Source organism: Crocodylus siamensis, chromosome 6, assembly GCF_052110815.1.
Source record: "Crocodylus siamensis isolate JL-2025a chromosome 6, ASM5211081v1, whole genome shotgun sequence".
In the NCBI taxonomy this organism is placed as follows: domain Eukaryota; kingdom Metazoa; phylum Chordata; order Crocodylia; family Crocodylidae; genus Crocodylus; species Crocodylus siamensis.
The window spans coordinates 73,709,415-73,724,280 of NC_143400.1; the positions used below are offsets into that span (position 1 = coordinate 73,709,415).

At 41.3% G+C, this 14,866-nt stretch overlaps 1 protein-coding gene across 5 annotated transcripts in view; it reads left to right on the forward strand.

The window, feature by feature from the left end:
- MME (membrane metalloendopeptidase) overlaps positions 1 to 14,866 on the forward strand; it is a 74,477-nt gene that overhangs the window by 36,809 nt on the left and 22,802 nt on the right. For all 5 annotated transcript variants that reach the window (XM_090053013.1, XM_090053010.1, XM_090053015.1 and 2 more), the window contains exons 11-14: positions 1,591 to 1,727; positions 1,828 to 1,921; positions 5,784 to 5,912; positions 7,661 to 7,759. In XM_090053013.1, the coding sequence (XP_089909139.1) occupies positions 1,591 to 1,727; positions 1,828 to 1,921; positions 5,784 to 5,912; positions 7,661 to 7,759 (459 nt within the window). The remainder of the gene's footprint in view (positions 1 to 1,590; positions 1,728 to 1,827; positions 1,922 to 5,783; positions 5,913 to 7,660; positions 7,760 to 14,866) is intronic.

Sequence of the window (14,866 nt, forward strand, 5' to 3'; positions counted from 1 at the left end):
GAATTTGAGGCCAATGTGGATGTTTTAACAGGCCACGTGAAATTTTGTATGAAGCAGTATATGTCCACTGTTTTTGTAATAAAAATTGGCATGCCATCAACCAACAGTGAAGAGATGAATGAAGATTTTTATCATATGTTTCAATTCTGCATGGTCTTGAGTACCTTGAACATCAATTCAGGTTTCAAATAATTGAAGGAGTTAAATACTTCTTAGCTGGTAATCAGTAACACACAGGCTAAGGTCAAAAAAGGATGAGTCAACATACATGAAAGGGTCACATTAACTGCATTAGAAAATGAAACTCACTGTTTTTGAAACAGGCAAGGAAATTGGGTGATCTCATTGCAAATTTTCCCCAAATACCCTGCCAATATTTTGTAATACCAACTGAGAGAGAACACCTTTAGGTGGTAATAAATTCTTCATTCTCACCCATGCCTTGGCCTTTATTGAAACTATAAAGAAAAGTGACATATTATTATCAGATGTAGAGACTGTTGGCCTTAAAGTACAAATACATTTCTGCTGCATACTAGAACGAGACAAGGAACTCATTCCACATAACCCATTGTGCACGCTCCAGCTGTCAACAACTTTAGGTAACTACTGCTGCATGTGGGTCAAATTCCATCAGTACTGAGTGACCTAATGGTGAAATACTCTATATCCTCTTACCAATCCAGCAATCCATCTATTTTCTAGAGCAAAAGATAGTGACCAAAATATAACCATGAACAATAATATTTTTCCTAGTCAAGGATTTTTCAGTTAGAGTTTCAATTTTAGGGAATTCACATTTTAAAACAATGCGTTATGCAGCCTGGAGGGGCTTCATAGAATAAAATCCTTATTTAACAGAAAGTAATTTTGATAGATATTAGCCCACAAAAGCTATGTAGGTCTCTTCAATTGTGCATGCCTAAAGATATGGAGTTATTGATCAGGAGAGCAGGGGGAAATCTACTTTACTCTGATCTTAAGGGTGTAATCACCCCCATGTTGCAGAGGTGCAATCTGTTATCATATGTAGAAGACATGTGGAATTTGTGTGGATACATTTTATGAAAGTCAGAATGAGTGAAGCCTGTGTTCTAGATCAGTGGTCTCCAAAGTGGGGTGCACGCACCCCAAGGGGGTGCGCAAGACAATCCATTGGGGTGTGGGAAGAAAATATTAGAACTTCTATTTATTTATATAATTGGGGGTGCGTGCTCAAAAATGTTTTACTGATAGGGGTGCATAATCAAAAAAGTTTGGAGACCACTGCTCTAGATGGCCTTGCTAGAGAGTTACACTGTACCCATATAGTTTGTGCAGGCATGAACCCGCTGTTCACATTTCTGTTCTACTTTTTTGCCTTTTCTGTTTTTAATGATAACTCGCATAAATATTATCAGGTAATCTGTGCATAATTCCGTAATTGTTTCATTTGTTACAACAATGTGGTTTCCAAAGAAAAACACTAACTTTTGGTCTGAAACATTTGTTTCAAATGTATTTGAATCGTAAAAGCAGTGGCCAGAAAAAAATAGTAATAATCACATTATTTCTTAATAATGCTTATACTTAAACTGTATATTTTTCCAGGAATTCAACTGGTCAAAATTCATAAATAATATCATGTCAACTGTGCAAATTAATGTTGAGAATATAGAGCCTGTGGTTGTTTACGCTCCAGAATATCTAATCAAACTCAAGTCTATTCTTAACCAGTATACTCCTAGGTAGGTATGATGGGCATGATTTTAGAATTTTCATTTTATCACGAATAAATTCTGAAAGCCTAAAAAATCATCAACTTCTTATTGTTGTTTTATTATACAGAGAGATTCAAAATTACATGGTTTGGCGATTCATAATGGACCTTGTAAACAGTCTCAGCCGTAACTACAAGGACACAAGGAATGCTTTTCGTAAGGTGCAGAAATCAGTGTGTCTTTAAATTTTAAAGATGATTTTTTAACATTCACAAAATATTGACTATACTATACCAAATACCTGTTTTAAGTGCAATGTGAACTTTGCAAAGTACTAAGCTCCAGATGTTTGCTGATGCTCCTGCTAGGATGTGTTTATAATTTATATGATGTATCCTTGATTATTGGAAAGCAAGCCTGAGAAATATCGTCCTGACATCTGTGTCTATGTTGTTCTGAGTCTGAGTTAATCAGCTGGCTTTATGAACGTTTTCTGACAGCACAGGACTATTTTAATGCAAATATATATGGCTCCTTACTTCTAATTGACTTGCTACAAGTTGTTGAGTACCTAACAATATCGGATGCTGGAGCCAAACATTATAGATCCAATATTGCTGTCATTAAATGGTTCAGTCCTATTAGATCTGAGTGCTTCTGGTAGGTGCTAAACACTTTCACCTCTCTGTTTTAGATGGGAGTCGAGGGTCCTCAAAACCTTCCAAGCAAACTTTACTACTGTTTAAGATTTGTGTTCATAAAAAGGAAACAAACTTGGTTTGTGGTCTTAGTTTATTAGTGACCAATGGCCATGGTAGAGAAAGCACTTGTGCGTACACACACACCCCTCGCTGTTTTCTGGAAAAAGAATCACTTTGGCACAGGAAGTAAATATTCTGATTATTCTTAGCACAGTAGTGAAGTATGGGGAAGAGAGGAGTAACATTCTAGTTGATCATTTGGGGCAGTTCTGAATATAATAGGTTTCATGAATTATTCAGCCACTTGTACTCTTATAAATTATTATAGTATAAGCCTTTTTTAGTGTAAGACATTGCTCTAGTTTTAGTCATCACTGGGTTTGTCTACATGAGATGTTTACAGCAGAGTTGACTCAATAGCTCCACAGTAAAATGTCACCATCTACACATGTGGTGCTATTAGGATGGAGAAAACTCATTAACTCTGCCATAGAATAGTACTGCCAGACACAAATACTATCCTACAGTGGAGTTATTTACTCTGCCACAAAATGTGTAGATGCTGAGGTAGCTGGCCGAAGCACAAGAGTGCTTCAGTGCAGGGGCTGACTGCCAGCTAGCCAGCCCCTCTACAGCATGTTGAGCTGGGGCAGAACAGCCCTGGGCTGGCAAGATGACCTCCTGGGCCCCCTGCCAACTGGGGCTGCTCCATCCTAGCTCAATGTGCTGTGATCCTGGGCGTACATGCAAACATGGCACCCAGGAGCAATAAACTCCTATGCGAACTGTGCCAGAGCTTATTCAGCTGCATTCATTGCATATGTAGATGTGCCCATGGAGGACAAGTATCTAAGACATCCCTGAAGAAATTTGATTTAGAATTAACAAAATTCTAGGCTTTAAAAATATACTTTACATGTAAATATATATATATCTTTTTTTTTTCCTACTAATTTGCTAAAAGTAATTGGTATGATGCTACACACACCACATGCGCACACACACGCATGCACTTCTAAAACTGAAGTTTCAAATGGAGTGTCACTTGATTAGGATTTGCTTCACTAGAGTGTCTTCAGACATAAACACTTCAGAACACTTATTTCTTCCCCTGAATCATCCCTACCATATTTCTTGGAAAGTTTGACAATTTAGTCACTTACTCTTTCAAGATGTCATATGTCTGGAGCTCAGATTTAGAGTACTTGATATATGCAATTGAGAGTCCCAAAGCCCTAGCAGAAAGATCATTAGACCTGTTACCACTACTTTGAAGATCTCAGCCAAAAAAAGCCCCTACAGATTATTAGATTATATATTCAAATAGGACTACTGCTGTTAGAAAGACAGGACACAGTCCCTGGTTCACTGGCATTACTTTCTGCTCCTAGGGAACAAGTTGTTACTCTGAAGCGTAACAGTTGCTGAAAACTGCCATTGCAGCAGAGAGAAGCTTACAAAAACATTTAAAAAGCATTTGATATAGCCTGGTGATCCTAATTAGTTCTTAATTCTACAGGAATATAAAACTCTGTGAATTACTTTTCTCTTGAAAGAAACGCACTGGCACCTTCCCTTTAAAATTTATGTTCTCTATTTTAAATAATAATAGGAAAAGTTGTAGTAATGTAACATTGGGATCGAGAATTTATGCATAATAACTTAATGAATTTCAGTGGTTTGTTTCTAATGCATCTGAATTAAGTCTGGAAATCATTCAGTGAATGAATCTATAGTAATTGATTGCAGTTTGATGCCATTTGTAGTGATAGGCAAAGCAGATGTGTTTCCATTGTTATATGAAACCTAATGGATTTCTAGGGGCAGATTCAGTAAATGATGCAGCAACTGGCAAAGCAAATCAGGCTTAATGGGGGTGACTTGTGGGTTCTTCTGTTGCAGATGAATCTTTGGCTGGCATAGAACCAGCATAAACCCTCCTAGCCAGCCAAGTACTGGGCTGCCACCTGTGGCCTGATAAACAGCTCCAGCAACAACCCCTTTGGGTCATGGGAAGCTGATGTACACCTAAGCAGCAATGTACCACCTTCCCTGATCTCCCATCAAACTTGTGCTGGGCATATCTTGGCTTATCTGCTGAATCCCGATTCCTGATGCTTCTTCTATAGCATCTCTCTGATGTTATAGTGTATCATCTGTACAATTACATAGTCACAATGATTTTATTTTGCTCTGGTTTTGAGTTTTGCTTTGCAGAGGGAGTTGGATTTGTTTTCTCTCTGTCCTGTTCTTGGTGGTTAAAAATTAACAATCCTCCACTCTGCAGCGTCTATATTGCATTACAAGCATATTCCGTCTTATGTATGTGTGCAGCAGGTCTGGAATGGGAAGAAGCACATTAGAAATAGGATTCTCTTTTCTATTCAGCTATTCAGCTATTCTTAGCCATGCTGATCACAGAGTCATGGAATAGCTCCAACAATGTAGGTCTTCAGGGAACCCTGTAGACAGTTTTTTACTGTGTTATACTGATAACACTTTTGAAAGGTCTTTCCTCTCCTAATTCTTTCTACTATTATTAGGGTGAAGAGGAACATATCAGCAGTTTTTCTTTCCAGTACCAGCATTTCAGGCCAAGGTGTAACTGTAGCTCTCTGTACGTTAAGTCACAGGTCTGCAGCCTTGAAGACAGAGAAGCCAGGGAGTGACCAAATGGCTCCAATGTAACATACTCTTTGTGCTATGATCTTTGTATTACAAGGGGACAGCATTGCATGCCATCTTCCCAGCCTCAATTTTTATGAACTATTATGACAGAATAATTGCAGCTAAATAGCATCAATCGTGCAATTGATGGCACAAGAGATCATTGCACCTCCAGTAATCTGCAGTAGGGGCTGCAAGCAGTCAAGGCTATCCCAAAAGTGGTCTGGAGGGGCAGTGTAGCTCACATAGGGTATGCATTAGCAAGGTGCATTCCCTAATCTGACACCACTGGTAGTGTTTCTATGAAGCTGCTGTCAAAGCCACATTGAAAAAAACAACTTCCTCCTCTGGAAATGATTCTACTCCCAATCTCAGTGGCCCTTATCAGAATAAGGAGATACAGTTCAGTTCCAGGCACAAATGACATCTGAATCTCTTCCTGTATTGGCTGCTTGTATTTTCCTCCCTAGCCCTTTCCACATCTTGGAGATATGTAGTATGTTGTTAATGGCCCTCATACATTTGCTCAGCCTGTGATAGATGTTAAGTTTATATAGTGAATACACCTAACTCCTATTTAGACCAGTGAGAATTAAATGCACACACTGAGACTAGAGTTGCTGCCTCCAAAATTCACAGTCTGGAAATCAGCCACCCTTCTCCTCCTCCTCCTTATGTTTACTCAGATGTCATTTCTTTATCTTATATTTAACAGGCACTGTATGGCACAACATCAGAAACTGCTGTTTGGCGTCGCTGTGCAAACTATGTCAATAGTAATATGGAAAACGCTGCAGGACGATTATATGTACAGGAAGCATTTGCTGGAGAGAGTAAACACGTGGTAATGTTTTTAACTCAGTTTTTTTATGTGCCATCTAAGGAGTTAAGTTTACAAGATGATGATTTAGTAAATATTGACTTTATTTTACAGTTGTAGAAACCCATTTATTGGTGATTTAATTTTGGTATGAGCTCGGATGCCTAATTTTAAAGCAAATTCTGTTTTGAGATGTTTACAGGGTGCTCAGATTGACAATGAAGTGAAGGGTACCATTAAGGCATCCAGCATCACAATTTGTCTCTGGAAATTAGCTTTGTTCCATTCTCTACACTAACCAAGGGATAGCTCAGACAAAGAGATACCATCTTGATGGCATAAATGAATACTTTTGAATTACTACAAAGTACAGTACGTTATAATGCTGTAATTCTCCTGAAGTTCCAGTATACAAAGAAATATGAATTGCAAAGAATCCCAGAACATGCTTTTTTAAACTTCACTTAAGAATAGGAAAGAAAATACTATTCAGCATTATGTTGGAAAGCACCAATGTCAGTAGCTAGTGATGATGCAATTATATACCTCTTGCAGGCCTGTACATCAAGCCATTAGCAAATGATAGTAAGAGAGGATGTCACTGAAGAGAAAAAGCCATTGCAGATTACATCTGAAGTTTTAAAATAGAGATTACAGAGCGAGGCAATGAATCATATTGCCTTGGCTGAAAGTAATTGTTTTGCATCAGTTTAACTTCAGTCAACTGATCACATTTTTATATTAAATTATGTTATCAGGTATCTTTTTACAGTAAAAACGGAGTGATTTTGCTTATTTAAAATGCTGTTCTTATTACTTCTGGTGCTCTGAAAATACATGTGTTTTTTTTCTTTCACTTATCATTATAGGGGCTATTGTATAGACATGAATTCCCTTATCTATTATTTATGTTTATTGACTTCATCTTCCCAACTGAACTTTGCTTCAGTAAATAATTGCCGCTTAAATATATAGATCTTTAAACAGTAAAGATAATTATTTTGATTAATTTCTTCTACTTGGGGACTTTGCTACTGGTGGACAAAGGTGACCTGAAGATTATATTTTGGTGCTCAATTAATATTTTATTGAGCAACAACAAGAACAACAACTATTTAGGGCTTGTCTATGCTACTACAGGAAAATCAAGGGAGCATTACTCCTCTTGAACTACTCTTGAGTGAGAATGACCACACTGGAAAACAATCCTTAAGCTACATCAAGAGTATATTATACTGATATGTTTTGAAAAGTATCCTTTGCTTAGGTTAAAAGAACAGGGTAAGCACTATAATTCAACTTTTAACTTGGATTAGCAACTCAAATTCAAGTCATAGCATCCCAATAGGTGTTATCTCCAAGTGGTAACCTGCATCTTCACTACTCTTTTACCACTAGTTCAAATTAAGAATACAACTTTCTCTGCAGTGCAGATATGCCCAGGGGTGATTTGATTAGCAGTACTGAGTGATTGGGTTATTGTCTGTTAAGTTATTGTAGTTTGAACTGCCGCAGTTCCTACTTCATTACTAGCTCCAAAGTCAGCAGTTATTCAAGCATTTGTCCTTCTTATACTTCCAACCTCAACAACAGGCCAGTTAGTTCTGGATAAAACACTACTTAATTTGAGCTAGGACAGGAGGACAGGGGTCAGGTTAGGGCCAATCTTGAGTGATAGTTTAAAGTAACAAGACAAACTCTGTAGTGACCCATGGACAATTGTTTAGGTCATTTTATGTTGTCTTACTATATATTTTGGTGCTTTTTTCAAGGTTGAAAATATGATTGCTGATATCCGTGAGGTTTTTATAAAAACATTAGATGAACTTAGCTGGATGGATGCAGAAACCAAAAAGAAAGCAGAACAAAAAGTAAGTGAATTTAAGGGTTATTTGCTATATTACCTTGCCATAAGAACAGTCCTCATACTGATATTTGGCCTGGAAAAATCTAATCAGACAAACATGCTTTTCAATGTATTCACTAAGACTTTAGTTAGAACAGAACAAAAACACAACAGTCAAGTTGGAGTAATGCAGGGGTTCCTTGTTTTCGAGATACAGACAGCCCCACTTCATTCTGAGTGGCCACGTCTGCACAAGACGCTGATTGTGCAGTAGCTTGAGACTACGATTTTTCACCAGTCCCAAGGGGCGCCCCTGCCCATTCCAGGACAGGAACACCTGGGTGAGGGTGATTCCTTACCCTCCATCAATACTGACCTTGTGAAGGAACACCTTGAGAGGCTGGATATCTTCAAGTCAGCTGGCCCTGACAGTTTACACCTCAGGGTACTCAAGGACCTGGCAGGCATCATAGCTCAGCCTCTGGCATGGATCTTTGAGAACTCCTGGCGCTCTGGTGTAGTGCCTGAAGGCTAGAAGAAGGCCAATGTGGTGCCTATCTTCAAGAAAGGGAGGAAAGTGGATCCGGCTAACTATAGCCCCATCAGGCTGACTTCTATCCCAGAGAAGATCTTAGAAAAGTTTATTAAAGAGGTCATCCTTAATGAACTGGCTGACGCCAACATCCTAAGGGATAGCCAGCACGGGTTTGTTGCGGGTAGGTCTTGCTTGACCAATCTTATTTCCTTTTACAACCAAGTGACCTATCACCTGGACAAGGGAGAAGAGATTGATATATCTTGACTTTAAAAAAGCCTTAGATCTGGTCATGATCACCTCTTAGCAAAACTGGCCAAGTGTGGCCTCAGCTTCACCACACACACCCCAGCTGGCTGGGGAATTGGCTCCATGGTTGGACCCAGAAGATGGTGGTTGACAAAAGTCAATTGTTGTGGTGCACTGTGACCAGTGGGGTCCCTCAAGGCTCTGTCCTTGGGCCAGCGCTATTCAATATCTTCATTAATGATGTAGACATTGGTATCAGAAGTGGACTGACCAAGTTCGCCGATGACTCCGAATTCTGGGGTAAAGCATCCACACCTAAGGACAGGAGGGCGATCCAGGCTGACCTTGACAGGCTCAGGAAATGGGCGGACAATAGTCTGATGGTGTTTAACACCGAAAAATGCAAGGGTTTCCACTTGGCAAAGAAAAATCTGAAGCATGCTTATAGGCTTGGCAGTGCTACACTGGTTAGCACTATGGAGGAAAGAGACTTGGGGGTCATGATTGACCACAAGGTGAATATGAGCCTTCAATATGATGCTGCGGCTAGTAAAGTGAGCAAAATGCTAGCTTGCATCCATAGATGCTTCTCAAGCAAATCCCATGACATCATTCTCCCATTGTGCTCGGCCATGATGAGGTCACAACTGGAGTACTGCGTCCAGTTTTGGGCTCCACCATTCAAAAAGGATGTGGAGAAGCTTGAGAGAGTACAAAGGAGAGCCACACGCGTGATGAGAGGTCAGGAAAACAGACCTTATGATGAGAGGCTGAGAGCTATGGGACTCTTCAGCCTGGAAAAGCACAGGCTCAGGGATGATCTGGTGGCCACCTATAAGTTTATCGGGGTGCTCACCAGGATCTGGGGGAACGTTTGATCACCAGAGAGCCCCAGGGGGTGACAAGGGCAAATGGTCACAAACTCTTCAGGACCATTTCAGGTGGGACATAAGAAAGAACTTCTTTACAGTCCGAGCTCCCAAGGTCTGGAATAGCCTGCTGCCGGAGGTGATGCAAGCACCTACTTCAAACACCTTCAAGAGAAATTAGGATGTTTATCTTTCTGGGATCCTATGACCCCTGCTGACTTCCTGCTCCTGGGGCAGGGGGCTGGACTTGATGATCTTCCAAGGTCCCTTCCAGCCCTAATGTCTATGAAATCTACTGCATGGTAGTGTCACATATCAGAACCCATGACGCAGTGCTACTGTACAGTAGTCTCGGGGCTACTGTGCAGTAGTGTCAGAAAAAAGCCATTTGTCAGTGCTACTGTGTAGTAACTTGGTTTACTGTGCAGTCATTTAGTACTTGTTTATACTTAATGAAGTACTTGTTTATACAAGTACTAAATGAATGTGCAGGAATGATTGCACAGTTGGCATCTCATGTAGATGTGGCCAGTGTCAGTTTCTAATCAACTGATAAGACTTAAACTCTGCCACATAGAATGCTCCAAACCTTAAGGGTGAAGCAATCACAAATCCATACAATAAATCTAGTTTTTAAGGCTCTGTATATCAGAATTAGGGGTGTGATGACAAGAGCAATTTCTCTGGCAGCATGAGTTCAAGCCCTGGGTCTGGACTCTTTCCAAAGGCTGCTCTCCCCATTTTACCCAGATGTAAAAGTACTGATCAAAGGTGTCAAGATATAATTTTGGCAACTCTCATATGTGCCTTAGCCATACTAGCCAAATAGGTCATTAGGCTCGGATGGGTCTTCATGGGTCACAATAGGATTTCATATCAACCAGGAATGATTGATGATGAAAGGGTAAGAGAGATACTTAGGCACCTCAGTGGTTTCTACCTGCTGGGTTTAGCTCGTGCATGCATGGTCTAATTACTAGTTGTGGAACTAAGGAAGAATTTTTCCTGGAATGGATGGACAAGGAGCATTGGCAAGCTTTGTTGTTGTTAGTTTTGTCTTTTTTTAAATAGGAGAATAATGCTCCCCTAGGATCAATTGTAGCATAATGGCTAGGGGGCTGGGGTACATGACTTCTGAGGAGAGGCTGAGGGAACTGGGCTTATTTAGTCTGAAGAAAGAGGGGGAGGGAGAATTTCATAGATTTCATAGACATTAGGGCTGGAAGGGACCTCGGGAGATCATCGAGTCCAGCCCCCTGCCCAAAGGGCAGGAAGTCAGCTGGGGTCATAGGATCCCAGCAAGATAAGCATCCAATTTACTCTTGAAGGTGTTCAGTGTAGGAGTTTGAACCACCTCCGCTGGCAGACTGTTCCAGACCTTGGGGGCTCGGACAGTAAAGAAATTCTTCCTTATGTCCAGCCTGAAACGGTCTTGCAGGAGTTTGTGACCGTTCGACCTCGTCATCCCTTGGGGCGCTCTGGTGAACAAACATTTGATAACAACCTTCAACTATCTGAAGGTGATTCCAAAGAGGGTGGAGAGAAACTGTTCTCAGTGGTGGCAGATAACAAGGAGCAATGGTCTCAAGTAACAGCAAGGGAAATTTAGATAGCTATTAGGAAGAACTTTCTCACAAGGAGCCTAGGGAAGCACTGGAACAGGTTACCCAGAAAGATGGTAGAATCTTCATCCTTGGAGGTTTTTAAAGCCTGGCTAGACAAAGCCTTGGCTTAGATGTTATAGTTGGGGACGACCCTGCTTTAAGCAGAGGTTTGGATTGGATGGCCTCCTGAGGTCCCTTCCAACCCTAATTTTCTATAATTCTATAACTCTATTTTAACCTTTAGAAGACTGCAGTGGCCAGTCATTGTTACAAGGCGGTATCCTTTTTCCCATGCAGCATGTTGTCTGTGTTTTTAATAAAGTACTTTGTGCCTATGGTGTGCAAGAAAAACTAGAGTGAATGTTCTTGTGGACCATTTTGAACAAATGGTTAACTGCAAATGCAGGGTACTAGACCCTGTGGCCTTGGAAGTCTCTTCCAGTCATAGGTTCCTATGTGTGATTTCAATAATTCCTGAGTTCTGAAACTGGCAGTAGTGAGCAGGTACCAAAAGGTCACAACCACACTGACCATCCATTGCTGAATGAAGGGGAAATGTCTGTTTGGTCCTAGCTAGATGGAAAGGGCAATCCCAGAGTAGCTTGACATAGACCAAGGTATAATTTAATAGAAAAGTTTGGGAACTATCAGGCTGTACCAAGGGCAAAGGGCAAGTTATAGCACACTACAGATACTACATCTGAAGGAAGTAATGAGAGCTGATAGAAAGGAACTATTTAGGGTGATTCGGTGGGCTTTTATGGCTGAGGTATTATTGAGATGGAATAAAGAAAGGAAGTAATTCAGCTGTATATTCACTTCTTTACAGTGAAATATGCAAAACAGTCTTCTAAGGGAAGAGATAGATGGCACATTTCAATAGACAAGTGTGATAGACAGTGCTGTACCAGTAGACCCAAACAACCACATAGAATAGTTTCCAACTCTAATTCATAAGATTCTAGAGCCGGTTGAAAGTTTTCCAGATGTTACCATTTTATTGTTTCTTTTCTTCCAAAAATACTAATTTAGACAAAGAAAAACCTTGTGGAATTTTTGTAAAAATCTGCTATAGTTCTGGATTTTTTTTTTACAATCATAATGTTTTGTTGCCAATTCAACGTTTTTCAAAACTTTTAAAAACAAATTTTAAAAAATCCTGCAACATTAACGGTTTTTCAGACAGACTTAGATTATACAATGTATAAAGTAGAAAGTAGTTATTGCAACATTAAGGCCAGGACTTTCAAACAGTTTCCACACCACTTTCAAGCCAGGAATGGTATATATTTTACTGGTGCCTTTCGCATATTAGAATACAGTCTATATGGCTTGCCCCATATGGATACACAAATGCAGAATTTGCGTTTTTGTTGCTCATATATTTTATTGAATCAACTTCATGGTTGGGTTAGATTTAGAAAAGCTTTTAGGTATCACAATACTCAGCCTCAGGTCTCTGGGAGAGACAGGAGCAGCAGAGCTGATTACTAGATGAAACAAGGACTTGTATAAAACATTCTAATATTATAAAAGCCTTAATTTGTCTGTCTGTCTGTCGGTAATGTTTTATTCACGCTCAATTGGCTGAGTGTGAAGAAGTGTTTGAGTGAAGAAGCCAGTCAGGGTGAGAAGAAGTGTTCGGTGGCAACACACTGCCATGATGGTGAGGACACAGGGGACAGAGTGGGGATGATGGCAATGGAGCCAACTGAGTGCGGGGGCGAGGATGAGACCAGCGGTGCTGGCCTCGGCCTCCCCCCCACCCTACTCCCTGCAAGTGGCGATGATGGACCGGGAGTAAGGGTGCTGAGACTACTGGATTTGGCCTTGTCCCCCACCCCCCTGCTCCTTGGAGGTGATGGTGGCAGCAGTGCAGGGGGCAGTGAGGTTGGGACACTGCAGGGGTGGGGCGAGGCCACCAGTGCTGGCCTTGGCCCTCCCCTTTCCCCTTTTGTCTTCACTGCCTGCAGGGCTGACTCAGTGGCATTATGAGGAGGGGTAGGCTCAGTGGGGCATGGGGAGGAGCGACCAAGGCAGCAGCAGTGGCAGTAGGGGAAGGGGAGGAGTGAGCCCAGGCCTGACGCGGGGGGGGGGGCGGGGAGTGGGCCCAGTGCGGCGGTGGGGGGAGCAGCAGGCCTGGTCCAACACGGTCCGACACAACTGTGCCTGATGGAGGGGAAGAGTTGGCCTCCTGCCCCACTCAGGCCCAGGCCCACTCCTTCCCCACCTTTCATCCCCCATGTCAGCCCCAAGCCAACCCCACCACCAGGTTGGTCTGGGCCCGCTGCTCCCGTCCCCCCCACCCCCCCTCCTGTGGCGGCCTGACTTCTCCCCATCCTTAGGCCTGGTCCTCCCCCACATCGGGCACAGACCCACTCCTCCCCTGCCCCCACCACTGCAGTGGGGGGGAAACAGGCCCCCAAGCTGCAGGAGGGAAGGGGAGAGCGGGCCTGGGCCTGTCATTCTTGACAGGCAATTGGCTAGTATATAGAAATAAAAACTGGATATAGGAGAAGTTATCAGGTAGCCAACGGACAAGAGATATATAGTAAAAACCTGATGAGTGGAGAGCAAGAATCATTTAGAAGGGTTGTTTTCACCTGTGAAGAGCAGAATTTAGCAATTAACATAGACAATAATTTTACAGTCCATTATAAGTCTTTGTTTTTAGCATACAATAGGCTAATGAATTTTTGTTCCCAGTCTACTCTTTTTGTTCCCAGTCTACTCTTTTTGAAGGTATGTTCTAAATTCCCTTTGTGCATGAGAAGTGTGGCTGTTTGCAGACATTAACACCTGCCTCCCCCCCTGCACTTTACTGAAAGAAGCAGTGCATTACTTCAAGCTGGCTCCACAGCATCTGCGTAGATCAGGCTCTTAAGCAGAGCTTTTTGGCACTTTAAACTAAATCTGATTCAATCAGCTATTAGACAAAAGTGCCAAAAAGCCCCACTGAAGTGCTCAATCTATACAGAAGTTGGGCAAGCCAGGTCCAACTAATTCACTGCCTTTTCTGAGCATGTGCTTGGCATGTGCTGGTCTATACAGATATGGGAGCATGCCGAGTTTAAAATAAAGTACCGTTTTTTGGGGGGGGTTAACATCTGCAAGCAGCAAGATCAAACAGAGTGATTATTCCGTGAAAATTGTTTTCCTAACTACGTTTTAGTGTCTCTGTCCTTTATCTGTTTGTGCCACCATTCATTCTGGTACATAGTTGTTATCTGTTTTTACCCACATCGTTATAAAATATAACATTTGGTGTGCTGGATGAGATATACCACATTCTTAGTTAGACATGCATGACTTGTGGGTTCTCATGGTTTCCTGATGACAGTTTAGATGAAATGACATATCTCACATTTATTGCTGAGGAAAGATTTGATGAGCGGGGAGTATGTTTCTGATGATTTGGGCAAGATTGGGAGCTATTTTAAGACCAAGCATGAGGTGGGGCTGGAGTGGAGGGGAAGGAGTCTAGGAATATTTTTCTCAAGGTCTGGTTCTTCTTGAGTATAAGCTTCAATTGTTTAATGGTCTTTCTTATTGGTTTGAGTGTGGAATGGCAGGTGACAACCAAAAGGTGTATGGTCAGAGGAGGTTTTCTTATATTGTAATAGGCTGCAAAATTCCATTTATCATATGTACATCCAGATACATAGGGACTGATCAGTTATGATATATATCAGCAGTTCAACAGTGTAATGAGTCTGGCCCAGAATACTCTATGCTATAGAAGACTTATTACATATAACCTTAAGCCTATGCAACCTACCAAATTCCTGGCTCTTTCACAACTGTTTCTACAAAGGAACCTGTAAACATCTGTTATGTTACCCAGTGTCCAATCATCTAAAGTATAGCTGGATTTG